General features: G+C 39.5%; 1 protein-coding gene across 1 annotated transcript; it reads left to right on the top strand.

Annotated features, from left to right (window-relative positions):
* The first annotated feature begins 4,554 nt into the window (after positions 1-4,554).
* LOC21405477 (protein NRT1/ PTR FAMILY 4.5) lies at positions 4,555-12,208 on the top strand. Its single transcript, XM_024164631.1, has 6 exons — positions 4,555-4,695; positions 8,478-8,580; positions 8,748-8,965; positions 9,088-9,507; positions 9,691-9,815; positions 11,284-12,208. Exons 1-6 carry the CDS (start codon positions 4,555-4,557, stop codon positions 12,206-12,208), a joined length of 1,932 nt encoding a protein of 643 aa, XP_024020399.1.
* Positions 12,209-13,253: the final 1,045 nt, after the last annotated feature.

Genomic DNA, 13,253 nt, shown 5'->3' with positions numbered 1-13,253 from the left:
CCACGGGTTTTACTTAGCAAGGTTTTTAACGAGGCAGTCATTTACGTGTACTCCTATTACGTCAATTCAATAAAATCACATCTTTTGGGGCATTTGATATTTTTTTTAATTAAATTAAAAAAAAACAAGGGCCTGGGCCCAGGCCCGGCCCTGGCCCTTATGGACTAGGGCCAGGGCTTGGACCGGGCCTGAGTTTTTCTTCTCAGGCCCGGCCCAGGCACGACCCTGCACTGTGCAGGGCCGTGCCTAGCACGGCCCAAGCCCGTGATGGGCCTGGGGTCAAGCGTGCCGTGCCGACCCGGCACGGCACGTTTGACAACTCTAATTTTTCCTCATATTTACATTTAAATGGGTTTTGTTCTTAATGATTTTTATTTGTTTTACTCCATTTTTAGTTCAGTTTCGTTTTATTTTATTTATTTTATTTTATATTAGTTTATTATATTTTGATTTTATTTAGATCTCCCTCTAATAATTTTATTTATCTTTTTTGTGTGTTTAAATTAGGTGAAGAGAGCAATTTGGAGCTGAATTTGAAATAAAAAAAATGACTTAAAAAGCAACAAATGCCCAGAACAAGCTCTTTCCCCACTCGCGGGCATTTAGACACGTGCCACTCACCATTTCAGTCGTTAGATTCGCCTCTTGGACGAACCAGATCAGCGAGTAGCTTCTAATTCACTCCTGTGCGATCCCACGCTTCGCCCATCTATAAGCCGTTGCTTGTCCCAACATTCCTAGCACCCATTCACGTGTCATCATATGTCCATTCGTGTTAGAGGCCCTAATATTTTGATTCCCTTATGTTGACACCGACTTTGGATGCTTTTAAAAGCATTCTTTTCGACTACAATTTAGAGAGGGAGACCCTGTGTGTAGACTTGGCCTTCAACACGGAGCAGATACCCAAAATAATACAGAGCCCCATTGGAGTCTGGTATCGCTGTTGTTATGGGGTCTTTTATTGATATTGTTGTGTGGGAAAATGTGACGGACACATGGACGAACGATAATGCGACACGTGGCCTTGACTACTCTCCGCCAAGCAACAACCCTCGACGTTTACGGCTTCATCCTATTCTACTGGAAAGCCTAAAGCACGAAGTCCAAATTAGGGCGACGATTCCTTCTGGTGTCGACAGATCGCGCCGTCGAGATTAAGGCACGAAGATCCCTCGACCGCAGAAAGGACCGCCAAAGAGGGCGATTGGGCTAAGTAGCGCTGACGACGAGGGGAACGTTCTTTAGAGGACGTGACGGGTTGCGTACAAAAGTGAAAGACGTCTGCATGCATTAATTGCAAGCTTTCAAACCGCCCCACAGGGGACAGGAAAGTATTACGGAGAAGCACAGAGCCGTAATAAGAGACTAATTGGCTGAATGAACAGTGATGATTAGTGGGCTACGTCTGGGCCTATCAAGGAAGAGCATTTGAGTGCTCTCACCTATAAAGGAAGCCCAGTATAAAAGGAGGAAGACCCCCAGTAAGGAAGGGGTTCAGAGATTCCAGCCAAGAGAAAAGAGATTTAATGAGAGCAATTGTTATAAATTGTTATCTTCTCAAAAGAAATACAAAATCACAGTGGATGTAGCTCTCATTTTATAGAGTGAACCACTATAAAATTCCTTGTGTTGGTTGTCTATGCATGATTTAGTTAACACACAAACACACATATTCAACAAATCCTCATACGCTCACTACACACAGGCCGGTAATCCAAAGGGAAACCAAGAGGTAACCCGGTCGATTTTTGTTGGCGAAATTTGACCATCAACAATTGGTGACTCTGTTGGGGACCGAAAGCGTTCGACCCCCAACAACATAGTTATAAACTGCCATCCATCCAGGGAATAGCGGGATGGAAGAAGATCTACGCCCAGTCGGGAATGAAGTCCCACCTCCAGACGCACCACGGCCGGATCCGATCCAGATGCAGGCCCAACTAACCACTATAACCGAGCTGGTACGTGGGCTAATGATCGTGGTTGAGCGCTTAGATGGAAGGAACTCCATGCCGCCATTAGAAGACGCCCCGAGGCCGCAGGGACCTGCCATGGCAGAAAATTCGAACCACGATGACCACCCACATATCCAAGAGGGAACCGGAGATAGTGAGAATCACCGGGGCCCTCCTAGGCCTCGGCCTACCCAATCCTCTGGCAGCCATTTGGGGACCGTCGGAGTCCACGTCTCTACCACCGGTGTTTTTTCCTTGCACCTCTTTTTCCGTACAAGATCCGTCTCCAACCCCGAAGGGCCTTTGGTCTTCTTGCTCCTCGGAACGTGGGAAGAAGAGCTAGCTTTCTCCTTTCCCTTTGACGGGGGCTGTTGGCTCGGCGGGGGTTGTTGGTTTGACGGCGGCTGCTGGCTCGGCCCGGATTGCTGGCTACCAAGAAGTTGAATTCTCAGTGACGCCATCTCTGCGGAAACAACGAGACAAAGATATGATCAACGTTTGAAAAACAAGAACCGTAATAAGGGAAGGCGTTGAAAGCAGGAATTACCCTCGTCACTTAGGTGGAAGTATGCGCGGACGGCGTCTAGGTCCGAAGGGTTGGGGAGACCAAGGATTAAATCGGCGGCGCGAAGGTTGGCCTGGGTCAGGAGGGTATCTATGTGGCGAACCTCGGACGAGTACGAAAATGCCTCCTCGATTCTCGCCAAGCTGTTCCCAGAGAACTTCGGCCGGTCCTGGTTAACTGAAAAAGAAGAAAGATTGTCAGCAAACGAAGGAAAAGAAAGAGGCGAAGTGAGGTAAAAGAAAGCCGAGAGGCTTACCCATATTCCCAAACGCCGCCTGCACCTGCATTCGACGGGGCAGGCGATCGTTGGGATGAAAGTTGAAAGGCCCCCGAATCATGAAGAACATGGGCTTCCACCCGTGTAACGACGAGGGAATGCCCAGTATAAGCTTCCCAAATCTGGGCTGAGACCTCCCGTGACCACTCAAAAAATACCACCCCTCACACTTGGCGACGTGGCATAGCTTATACATATATCGGATTTCATCCAAAGGGAGTTCCATATCGAATTGCTGGTGCCATAAAATCCAGGCACCAGCGAAGCAGTACTAGAAGTTCAGCGCCAGCTAAGCGGGGGAAAGGCCATAAAAATGGCAGTAGTCCTTTACAAAGGGATGAACTGGGAGGATCATCCCCGCCGTAACCGCTCTAGTATAGACCGGGAGGTATCCGGTCGGCGGCATGCTGGTTCTAAAATGCATGTCCGGGAGAAGGTATTTGAACCACCTCCCGTCGATGCATCCTTCCTTCACAGCCCGGATGATATCTTTGTTCCGGACCCTCGACGCCACAACGTCGGCTGTAAAGAAAGGCCTATCCGGGTCACCACTCGTGGCAGCCAGAGGGGCATCTACCGTCGCGGCAGCAACCCCGCCTACGCTGCCCCCCGTGAAGGGGATCCGCTCAATTATCTCGTCCAAAAACCGTTTGACGCTACCGAATTCGCTTCTGAAGTCGTCGCCCGGTTCATATCTTTCTTCGACATCTTCAATGTCCCTCAGCACGGAGCCGACGCTGGAAGACGAAGAAGACCATGAGATATCCACCACAGAAGGGGGGTCTGGACGGACGACAGAAGAATCCTCTCGACTAGGGGAACTTTGGACCATTGTTCTGGTGATTAAAAAGACAAGAAGCTAAGTTGAAACCCTAACGTCGAGAGGAAGAAAGGATGGCTATTCTAAGCGACGACTACTCAAACGCCTCAACTTGACGTCGACTATTCATATGAGAATGGCAACGGTGAGTGCTCATAGAATTCCAGGTTCCCAAGAACCCAGAAACTAGAAGCGCACAGACAACAAAGAGATGGGGACAGAACTATCCAATGCGGAAAAACAAAACGGAGTAAGTCTCCCTAACTTCTACATTCCGCGCATTTTTTATATATATACACATGGTTCAAACAAAAAGGAGAGGAGGAGCCCGTGAATAAGAAAAGCAGACAGAGGGTGGAAAGGCTTACCGGTGAAGAAGGATTCCTGGGAAAGTGTTGAAGTAAGAACGGCTTCGCGATACGCCTCGAAGAGCAAGAAGCACGAACCGGAGGTTGGAGAGGAAGGATTCCGGTGAAAAAGGCAGCGGTCCAACAGGTGCGAAGAGAGTTTGAAGTCTTGAAAAAATGGCTCTTGAGTTCGTAGAGGGTATTTAAAGGAACAGACATCCTCGACCCTGACCGTTGGATGAAGATTTTAAAATCCAATGGCAAGGGAATCTTGCCCGGATCTTACGGTGATAAAATAGGGCGGGAAACGGAGAGGTTGCGATCCAAGGGTCCATATTCGTCCTTTCAAAATAAGGCCGTACATCATCATGAGAAATCAACTGACACGACAGTTGCGTCCCCCGAAGGAAATCCGAAGCGCCCAGGCCATCATTGCGGACGAAGGCTCGGGACCGGTTTCCCACACCCGAAGCACGGAAGGACAACCGAACCTAAGCTCGAGGCCGCCTAAAAGGAGCCCTCGACCTGGGGGGTAGCTGTTGTGTGGAAAAATGTGACGGACACATGGGCGAACGATAATGCGACACATGGCCTTGACTATTCTCCGCCAAGCAACAACCCTCGACGTCTACGGCTCCCTCCTATTCCGCTGGAAATCCCAAAGCATGAAGTCCAAATTAGGGCGACGATTCCTTCTGGCATCGATAGATCGTGCCGTCGAGATTAAGGTACGAAGATCCCTCGACTGCAGAAAGGACCGCCAAAGAGGGCGATTGGGCTAAGCAGCGCTGACGACGAGGGGAACGTTCTTTAGAGGACGTGACGGGTTGCATGCAAAAGTGAAAGACATCTGCAGGCATTAATTGCAAGCTCTCAAACCGCCCCACAGGGGACAGGAAAGTATTACGGAGAAGCACAGAGCCGTAATAGGAGACTAATTGGCTGAATGAACAGTGCTGATTAGTGGGCTACGTCTGGGCCTACTAAGGAAGAGCACTTGAGTGCTCCCACCTATGAAGGAAACCCCCTAAGCGAAGGAAGCCCAGTATAAAAGGAGGAAGACCCCCAGTAAGGAAGGGGTTCAGAGATTCCAGCCAAGAGAAAAGAGATTTAATGAGAGCAATTGTTGTAAATTGTTATCTTCTCAAAAGAAATACAAAATCACAGTGGATGTAGCTCTCATTTTATAGAGTGAACCACTATAAAATTCCTTGTGTTGGTTGTCTATGCATGATTTAGTTAACACACAAACACACATATTCAACAAATCCTCATACGTTCACTACACACAAGCCGGTAATCCAAAGGGAAACCAAGAGGTAACCCGGCCGATTTTTGTTGGTGAAATTTGACCGTCAACAGATATGGTTCGAGGGAGGGGCGGCGGGGGTTTTGTGAAGACTGGTATTCAAGATGGAGGCTTGACAGCTTTCTTTGGTGGGAAGAGTGTGAGGTTTTTGGCAAATATGTGACGCAAGAAACATCGTTCAGGTTGTTTTTACATTCAGCTTTATTAGTGGTGGTCACGCTTCTGTTGTGACGGCTCTGTTCAGATTCGGTTTTTTTGTTTTTGTTTTGTACTTCTATACAATGGTTGTTAGCTTGTTGTCGTCATCTCTTGCATATGGCTGAGGCTATTCATAGTTTTTATACTGTTTTATTAATTTTAAAAAGACGTTATTTTCGTCAAATTTATGTATTGTTAATAACGGAGGTGGTTTCTCTACATTTTAATTTTGTTTATGAGTCCCACTCATCTGTGACGGTGTGTGTGTGTTTATTTACGCCTAGATTGTTTTTAGACTATGTCGCTTGTGTCTGAAGTATTAAGGGTTTGGTCTTAGCCGACTGGTTTTATCCATCGTCTGTAGTAATTTTTATTAATGAACTTTGATCATGCTCGATTTTGTTTGTGCCGAGTAGTTTTTTTCCAATTAGGTATTGACACTTGTGTTCGTTCTTGTGCTTCATTCATCTTCATTGGTAGATGCAGTTAATGTCCAGAGTCTAATTTACATGTAGTTTGTGATCATTTGCAACTATTTATGTAATTTGTTAATTTAGTAATATGAAATTTTCCCTCAAAAAAATTATATCTGGTATTTGGTTTGAAACAGTTTGGTTATGAATTGTGGCCATATACATGAACATGCATGTGTGTGCGCGTGGAGAAGAGTAAAAATGGTAAGTGACAAACATGCCAACTTTGCATTCCTGAACAAAACTAGAGGGAGATTTGTAGGGTAGAAGATAAGGGCTAAATCCCATCTCATCTCATCATAAAAAAGAAGAGTCGCATTGAGAAAATGGAAAGTGGGGCAAGTCCTGCTTTACGGGAAAGGAAGAGCATTAGCAGAAAAACTAACATAATGTCCCCGCAATAAAAGTAACGACCAATTTTTATGTCTATCTTTAATAATATTCCAAAATATCATTTAAGGGAATGGATCCATAGCCTTTGGAGGCTTTCAGTGTCTTACAATTTTATCAATAATTCATCTTTGCCTTGTTTTAAAGATGATGAAAGTGACATATATGTCAACTCCTCGACCAAATTGTTCCTGTTCCAATTTTTGGAGGTTTCTAATTAGAATCTGATTTTCTTTAGAGACCAAAAATTCTATTAGATTTTTGGTTTTGCAACCTCACTGTCAAATATCAGGATTTAGTTAGAATTTTGATGAGCGGAATTGGGAAAATCAAGTCAAAGCTATGGCTAACGGGAAAACCCTCAAAATTAAAGAGAAAATAAAACTTTTTGATATCTCAATAAATATTAAAGTCTATCTATTACAATAACTAATAAAGATATTTATAACCCTCAATCCAAATGATAACAAAAATAAATACTAAATGACACACAGCATCCTAAACAAGTAACAAATTAATCAATGTTAAATTGATAAGCAAATACAAACGGTAATGCAAATATAAAAACGATTACTAATCCTTCTACCAAATTTGGTTCAAGGAAATTTTAATATTACTAGCTATACAATATTACTAAACTCAATTAAATGGCATTTTATACAGGAAAGAAGGTAATGATTCTTGAACAGCTTCTTAGGACTGCAATTAAATGGCATTTTACATTTATATTTTACTTTGGTAACTATATTTGTTAGCTGTCAAAAGTTGATAGCTTTTGAAAACTTAAATCTGTATCAGAATCTCATGTTGTACTGGCTTTATTTTGTTTAGAAAAATGCTTATATGATCCAAATTATTTGTGCTTTGTATGTGTATATACATATATATATATTTACAAAATACACATATATGTATATATTCTTACTGTGAAACTAAGGAGAACAATTAATATATAACGTGCAAAAATAAGCATATACCGAAGAACATCCCAAAACAGCCGAAGAATAATATATGAGGGTTTGGCCCTCGTTTTCTCCGTCCAAACTATGGAACACTCATAACTTGTTGAAATGATAGTGATTTCTCATCGCAAGTTTAAAATATAAAATTAAAGTAGTCACTTTCCTAGCTTCAAGATGATCAGTTCAAGAATGGAATAATTTAATCTACATGGTTATTATCATACTGAAGACTAAGAAACCTAGAGAGAACTTTGTGTGAATTCGAAACTACAGTTAGTTATGAGGGGGTAGGTGGGAATATGACATTGTTCATGGATCATCAATTAGTGGAATGTAATATTAATTGTTATTACGTGTGTATTTGGCACATCAATTATTTGAATCTTTTTCACTATTAACAAGTTACATCTAAGTTTTTGGTTTTAGTAAATTACTGTTGAACTTAACAGAGTAAGGTACAACGCCCTTAATCGAAATCAAAGACAAGTACTGTTAAATTTATTAGATGAATACCCTCGTAGATATCATGTTAACTCATTTGAAGGAATGAACTGAAATTTCATATGATAATTAGGGAGAAAAGATATTATATTAAGATTTTTTTTTTTTTTTTTTAATTTAAGCACTATCCATCGACTTAGGGAATCATAATTAAAAATTCAGGGACACCTTGCAAGGTTAGAGAGCAAAAGCAACAAAATCTCTTACAATATTTGAATTTATATTGTTTTCTGTTACTTTGCTAGAGAGTAGATTTTTCCCCTAAAAAAAGGCTAAATTGAAACATAAATAAATAACTTCCAACTAGCTGAGAGAGTCCGTCCAAAACAGGGAGATACACTGTGCGTCTGAGAGAGACAAAATGAAGAACAAGATGGCGATAAATCTGATGCCATGAACGTTATAATTTATAATCTGGTGAGTTATATATATATCTTTCTTCCAAGTCCACTTGCTACTCTACTCTAAGTGCCAACACCATTTCCATTTCGAACTTAAACGTTCCCCCTTATAGCAGCTCCTTTGTCTAGCTTCTCAAAATCTCTGATCTCATGGTAAGATCAAGCCAACAAACTCTCTCTCTCTCTCTCCCTCTATATATATATATATATATATACATATCTCTGTGTGTGTGTGTTTTCTACATGTTCTTGTTTATATTGTCACTTGCTTCACAGGGGGAAGAGGAGGGCAAAGCAACTTTCTATGACAAGCTCAAGAGGATCAATGAAGCTTTGTCCCCAAAAAAAGGCGGTTTCAATGCTTGCAAATTCATCTTTGGTAAGCAAACTTACAATTAATGATTGTTATTATATGTATGGCTTTTAGTTAATTTTCAAGATATATGTTAAAAATAATCTGATAATATATTCATATATGTATATATGTTTCCTTAATTTCCTTTACTTGTATCATGTGTACTAATATATATTGTTGTACGAGTACAGTATTGGCTGCATTTGAGAACATGGGTTTCGTGGCCAACATGGTGAGCTTTGTCGTCTACTTCATGTCAATAATGTTCTTCAAATACCACACAGCCGCCAACACTCTGACCAACTTCATGGGAACTACTTTCTTGCTCTCCCTCCTTGGTGGCTTCATCTCAGACACTTACTTAAGCAGATTCACCACTTGTCTGATTTTTGGATCACTTGAAATAGTTGTACGTATATATATGTGTGTATACATACAAAAATCCCCAATATATACATATATATATATTTCTATTAATGCAAAATAAAGTTTCATAGTAAGTGTACTTAAGACCATATATCTCGTGTATAGGCTCTAGTGCTAATGACCATCCAAGCAGCCACACACAGTTTACAGCCAGAGTTTTGTGTCAAGTCTAGTTGTATCCAAGGTGGTGTGAAAGTCATGTTCTACTTCTCCTTGTACCTCTTGGCGTTGGGTTCCGGCGGTGTTAGGGGAGCACTTCCAGCGCTTGGGGCCGACCAGTTTGATCGAAAAGATCCGAAGGAAGCTAAGGCTCTTGCCACCTTCTTCAATTGGTTCTTACTTAGTGTCACACTTGGGGCTTCTGTGGGAGTCACGGCCATTGTGTATTATAGCACTACCGTGTCTTGGTATAAGGGATTTATTGTCTCAACTATAGCTGCCTTTTTAGGTTTTGTTGTTCTTGCTCTGGGCAAGCCATACTATCGTCTCCAAACTCCGGAGAGTCCTATCTTAAAGATCATTCAGGTTTATTTTCTATCTCGTTGATCTCATATAAACTCACATCTTACTTATATAAGACGTCTTATACATACATATAGAAATGAAGAATGATGAAAATTACATATGACAGACCGTCAGAATTGATGTGTAAATATGTGATTAGTTAAAAGTCGATGACTATTGTTTTTGTGTGCTTTGTTTGTAAAGGTTATCTATGTGGCAAGTAAGAACCGGGGCTTGTCACTGCCGGAGGATCCTAGAGAACTGTATGAGATCAGCGACAAAGATCCAGTAGCAGCAGAAGATAAAATTGCACACACGAATGAATTCAGGTGAAATTAATTACTCAACATATATAGATATTCCACATGCTAGCTATATGATTCAAATGATTGGTGATGATCACTCGTGCATGAGTTTATAATGATCAAATATATATCAGGTCACAGCAGGTCATGATTTTGAATTTTCTGTCGGCAGACTTGACATTGTACAGTTAAAGAGTGAAATTTGTTTAAAAGAAAACAAATTTATAAAAGTCCATAAACCGACGGAAAATGTAAAAGCTGGACATTTTACTCATGCATGTCATTAAGTTTACTCGTTATAAGCATTAAATTTTGCAAGTTGTAACAGTAAACTTTTCATTTTAAAATAATGTGAAAATTATAATATTATGATGGTTAAATAAAAAATCAACGCACCCATTATTAATAGTAAAATGTAAAAATTTACTATATATCATGTTCGGGTTAAATTTGAATATATGTCAAATTAGCACTAAAAAAGTAGTACCGTATTTAACAGTGATTTTTGTAGAGAGATGCTAAATTTTGACATAGACACACTAATTTAAGTCTCGTTCGCTTTGTGAATTTAAATTTTCAATTTAAGTTGAGATATGACATTTTCTGAGAACTTTTAATTGTAATTGAAAAAGTTAGATGTGACATTTTTTAAGAGTTTTTAACTATAAAAATCTAAAACTGAAAATTCAAATCGATAAAATGAACGATACCTTAACATTTTTGTAAATACTTGAGTTGCGTGTAAGTTCACAAAAAAGTATAGACACTTTGATTTGAAACTAGAAGCAAATCATACATATTAGAATTATTTTCATAAATATCTTTTAAAATATGTACTTTATTTCAAAATACCTCTAATTTTTTAAAATAATTTAATACAACTCGATCTATAAAAAGTGATTCAAAATACCCCTCTGTTTAATTTTGTCTATAATCCTAACAGATTTGGTGAGTATAAAACCATTCAACTGTAATTAAATATATATAATTGATTATATAATAAAAGCAATTAATAACTTATTTCAAAAATATTTAAAAAAACCCCAAAAAAAGTTTTCTTCTTCTTCATCTTATACTTGCAGACTCAGCAGACCCATTTCACTATCTCTTTTGTGAAAATTTCCAAACCCTACTTTAACGTTTTCTTTTTCTTTTCTTTTGAGATGCAAAGAATGCTCTCTCTCTCTCTCTCTCTCATTCTCTTCTTCGAGATTTTCTCTTTTTGTTAGATTTTGGACATGGGCTTAGCTGCTACATCACTAAAAATTGTTAAGAATATAAACAAAATTAGACAGAGTGGATATTTTGAATAATTTTCTATAGTTTTGAACCGTTTTGAACCAATTAGAGAGCACTTTAAAAGAGACTACATATTTCTGACAGCATTTATGAAAATAATCTTACATATTATGCCATGCCTGTTATAGTTTAGACATTTCAAAAGCTCCAACTCATAAATATACAATATTATACAAATACAATGCACGTGCAGGCTTCTAGACAAAGCTGCCATACTTCCTCAAAACACAGAGCCACTTCCATGGAAGGTGTGCACAGTCACGCAAGTTGAAGAAGTGAAGGTCCTAACAAGAATGTTGCCAATCTTGGCCAGCACAATCCTAATGAACACTTGCATGGCCCAACTCCAAACTTTCTCCGTCCAACAAGGTGCCACAGTCATGGACCGCAAATTGGGCTCCATGGAAATCCCGGCCCCATCAGTGCCCATAATCCCCTTGCTCTTCATGTCAGTCCTCATAGTAATCTACGAGTACCTCTTTGTCCCTTTCGCCAGAAAAATTACCAAACACCCCTCGGGCATAACCCAACTCCAAAGGGTCGGTGTTGGGCTTGTGCTCTCGGCCCTCTCAATGGCCGTGGCTGGGCTTGTTGAACACAAGAGATTGAAATTGGCCCATGAAAGCCCACCAAAGACCATAAGCATAATGTGGCTGTCGTTTCAATATGGCATCTTTGGGATTGCTGACATGTTCACTTTAGTGGGGCTGTTGGAATTCTTCTACAAAGAAGCCCCAGCTGGGATGAGGTCGCTTTCGACGTCGTTTACTTGGCTGACGTTGTCGTTTGGTTACTTCTTGAGCACGATCTTTGTGGACATCATAAATGCCGTGACCAAAAGAGTAACTCCTAGCAAAAAAGGCTGGCTAAGTGGGCAAACCATAAACGACAGCAATTTGCATTTGTTTTATTGGTTTTTAGCCATCCTTAGCTGCCTCAATTTCTTGCTCTACGTTTGGTCTGCCATGTGTTACAAGTACAAATCTGAGGAGAGACAGGAGCCAAATTATGATAAGTTGACTAGTGCCGCCGAAACGAGGTCGTTTAGGGATGACAACACTCAAAACAGTGTAGCGCCTATGCTCACCGGTGGACCCACTGCGGGCACTTCTGATTAAACCGCAGAGAAGTTAAAAAAATATCAGTTATTCGCTCCCATCACGAGGGAAAAAATGATTAAGCGAAAAAGACAATTGTTTTGATCTAATCATACGTTGCAGGAACTGTTCCACATGGGACCAATGTTTGCTTTGGGTATTGATCTGTAAGGGTTGAGCTTAGAATCATGTAGCATTAGTGTTGGTTTCTTGAACGTTTGTTTATGCTTAATTATGACGTATTAATAATAAAGAGAAATGGGGCAGCCGGCTAGCTACTATTAAAGTTAAAAAATTGTTGCTTGAGCTCAATCTTTTTCCAATTGACGTTCTTTTCTTTCTTTGTTTTTTTTAGAATCTTTTATAGGATAAAGAAAAAAATTATTGATAAATACAATTCGAAACCATCAAAATTTCTCCAAATACTATTAATTAACTAAAAAGAATACATTATTTTAATTGAATTTGATAATGACATGGTTTAACAGCTGATTCATAGATTAAAATTATGAGATTAGAATTATTTTTAATTTATGTGTATTTTTTATAAAAAAAATACTGTAGTGAACCATGAATCATAATTCGAATCAGAAAATAAATTCTCCAACCAAACGGGCTCAGATTTCCTTTATCTTTATTTTTGTCTTTAGAGTCAAAAGAAAATTCTCTCTTTTTTTATTATGTGTCAACTTCTCCTTTGTTCTTTCGTGTTTTTTTTTTTTTTAAATCTTCATGTTTTATTTTTTGTATATCACATATTCTAATTCTTTTAACTTTTTCTTTTTTTCTTATTTTTTTCCTTGCTTTCCTTTTCTCTTTTTTTTTTTTTCTCCAAGCTCCTATACAGCTTATTTTTTATGATGTGTTTTTTCAAAATACTTTTCTCCCTAATTTATTTATGTTAATATGATATGATTTCAAAAAAAAAAAATTATATGGGGACATAAATGAGAAGAAATTACTCAAATACATATTTTTATACATACCTAAATAAATAATCATCATATATATAACAACAATTCGTTTTTCAATGGATATCTCCTTTTTTTGTTTTTTTGTTTTTTTT

This window comes from Morus notabilis, unplaced genomic scaffold (genome assembly GCF_000414095.1).
Source record: "Morus notabilis unplaced genomic scaffold, ASM41409v2 Scaffold283, whole genome shotgun sequence".
Lineage (NCBI taxonomy): Eukaryota > Viridiplantae > Streptophyta > Magnoliopsida > Rosales > Moraceae > Morus > Morus notabilis.
This window is presented reverse-complemented; position numbering and strand designations above follow the sequence as displayed.

Coding starts and splice junctions, on each gene's coding strand:
- LOC21405477 (XM_024164631.1), top strand. CDS start 4,555: ATGGCCTTGACTATTCTCCGCCAAGCAACAACCCTCGACGTCTACGGC. Junction 4,696..8,477: donor ATCGTGCCGTCGAGATTAAG/GTACGAAGATCC, acceptor CTTGCTTCACAG/GGGGAAGAGGAGGGCAAAGC. Junction 8,581..8,747: donor TGCTTGCAAATTCATCTTTG/GTAAGCAAACTT, acceptor GTACGAGTACAG/TATTGGCTGCATTTGAGAAC.